At 59.5% G+C, this 457-nt stretch overlaps 1 protein-coding gene across 1 annotated transcript in view; it reads right to left on the bottom strand.

Moving 5' to 3' along the window:
• LOC119594507 (thrombospondin type-1 domain-containing protein 7B-like) overlaps positions 1–457 on the bottom strand; it is a gene marked incomplete in the record, with an annotated part of 20,475 nt that overhangs the window by 6,488 nt on the left and 13,530 nt on the right. The window contains 1 exon segment of the mRNA XM_037943536.1: positions 35–244. Coding sequence (XP_037799464.1) covers positions 35–244 — 210 coding nt within the window.

The following is a 457-nucleotide window of genomic DNA, read 5'->3' on the forward strand; positions in this document are numbered from 1 at the left end:
TTGTCTTTATACTATCTCTTTTACGCATTCCAACCTTCGTATTGAGATCGAGCGCCCGGGCCAGGTAAGGCCAGGTGTGGCCCCCGACGTGGACCAGCGCGAGGCACAGCTGCGGGGCGACCGTCTGGCCTCCTGGACCCACGCAGGACACGTTCCGCTCGACGTAGCCGTGGCCGCACTCGCCTCCCTGGAACGCACGAGGAAGGGGGAGATAGGAAGGGGGAGGAGGAGGAAGGAAGGAGAAGGAAGGGGGGGAAGGGGGAGGAGGAGGAAGGAAGGAGAAGGAAGGAGGAGGAAGGGGAGGGATGAAGAAGGAAGGAGAAGGAAGGGGAGGATGAGGATGGAGGGGAAGGAAGGGAGAGAAAGGGGAAGGAAGGGGGAGGATGAAATAAGAAGTAGGAGGAAGGGAGAAAAAGGGGAGAATGGGGAAGGAAGGGAGAGAAGGGAAGATGGAGGA

Source organism: Penaeus monodon, chromosome 34 (genome assembly GCF_015228065.2).
Source record: "Penaeus monodon isolate SGIC_2016 chromosome 34, NSTDA_Pmon_1, whole genome shotgun sequence".
In the NCBI taxonomy this organism is placed as follows: Eukaryota; Metazoa; Arthropoda; class Malacostraca; order Decapoda; family Penaeidae; genus Penaeus; species Penaeus monodon.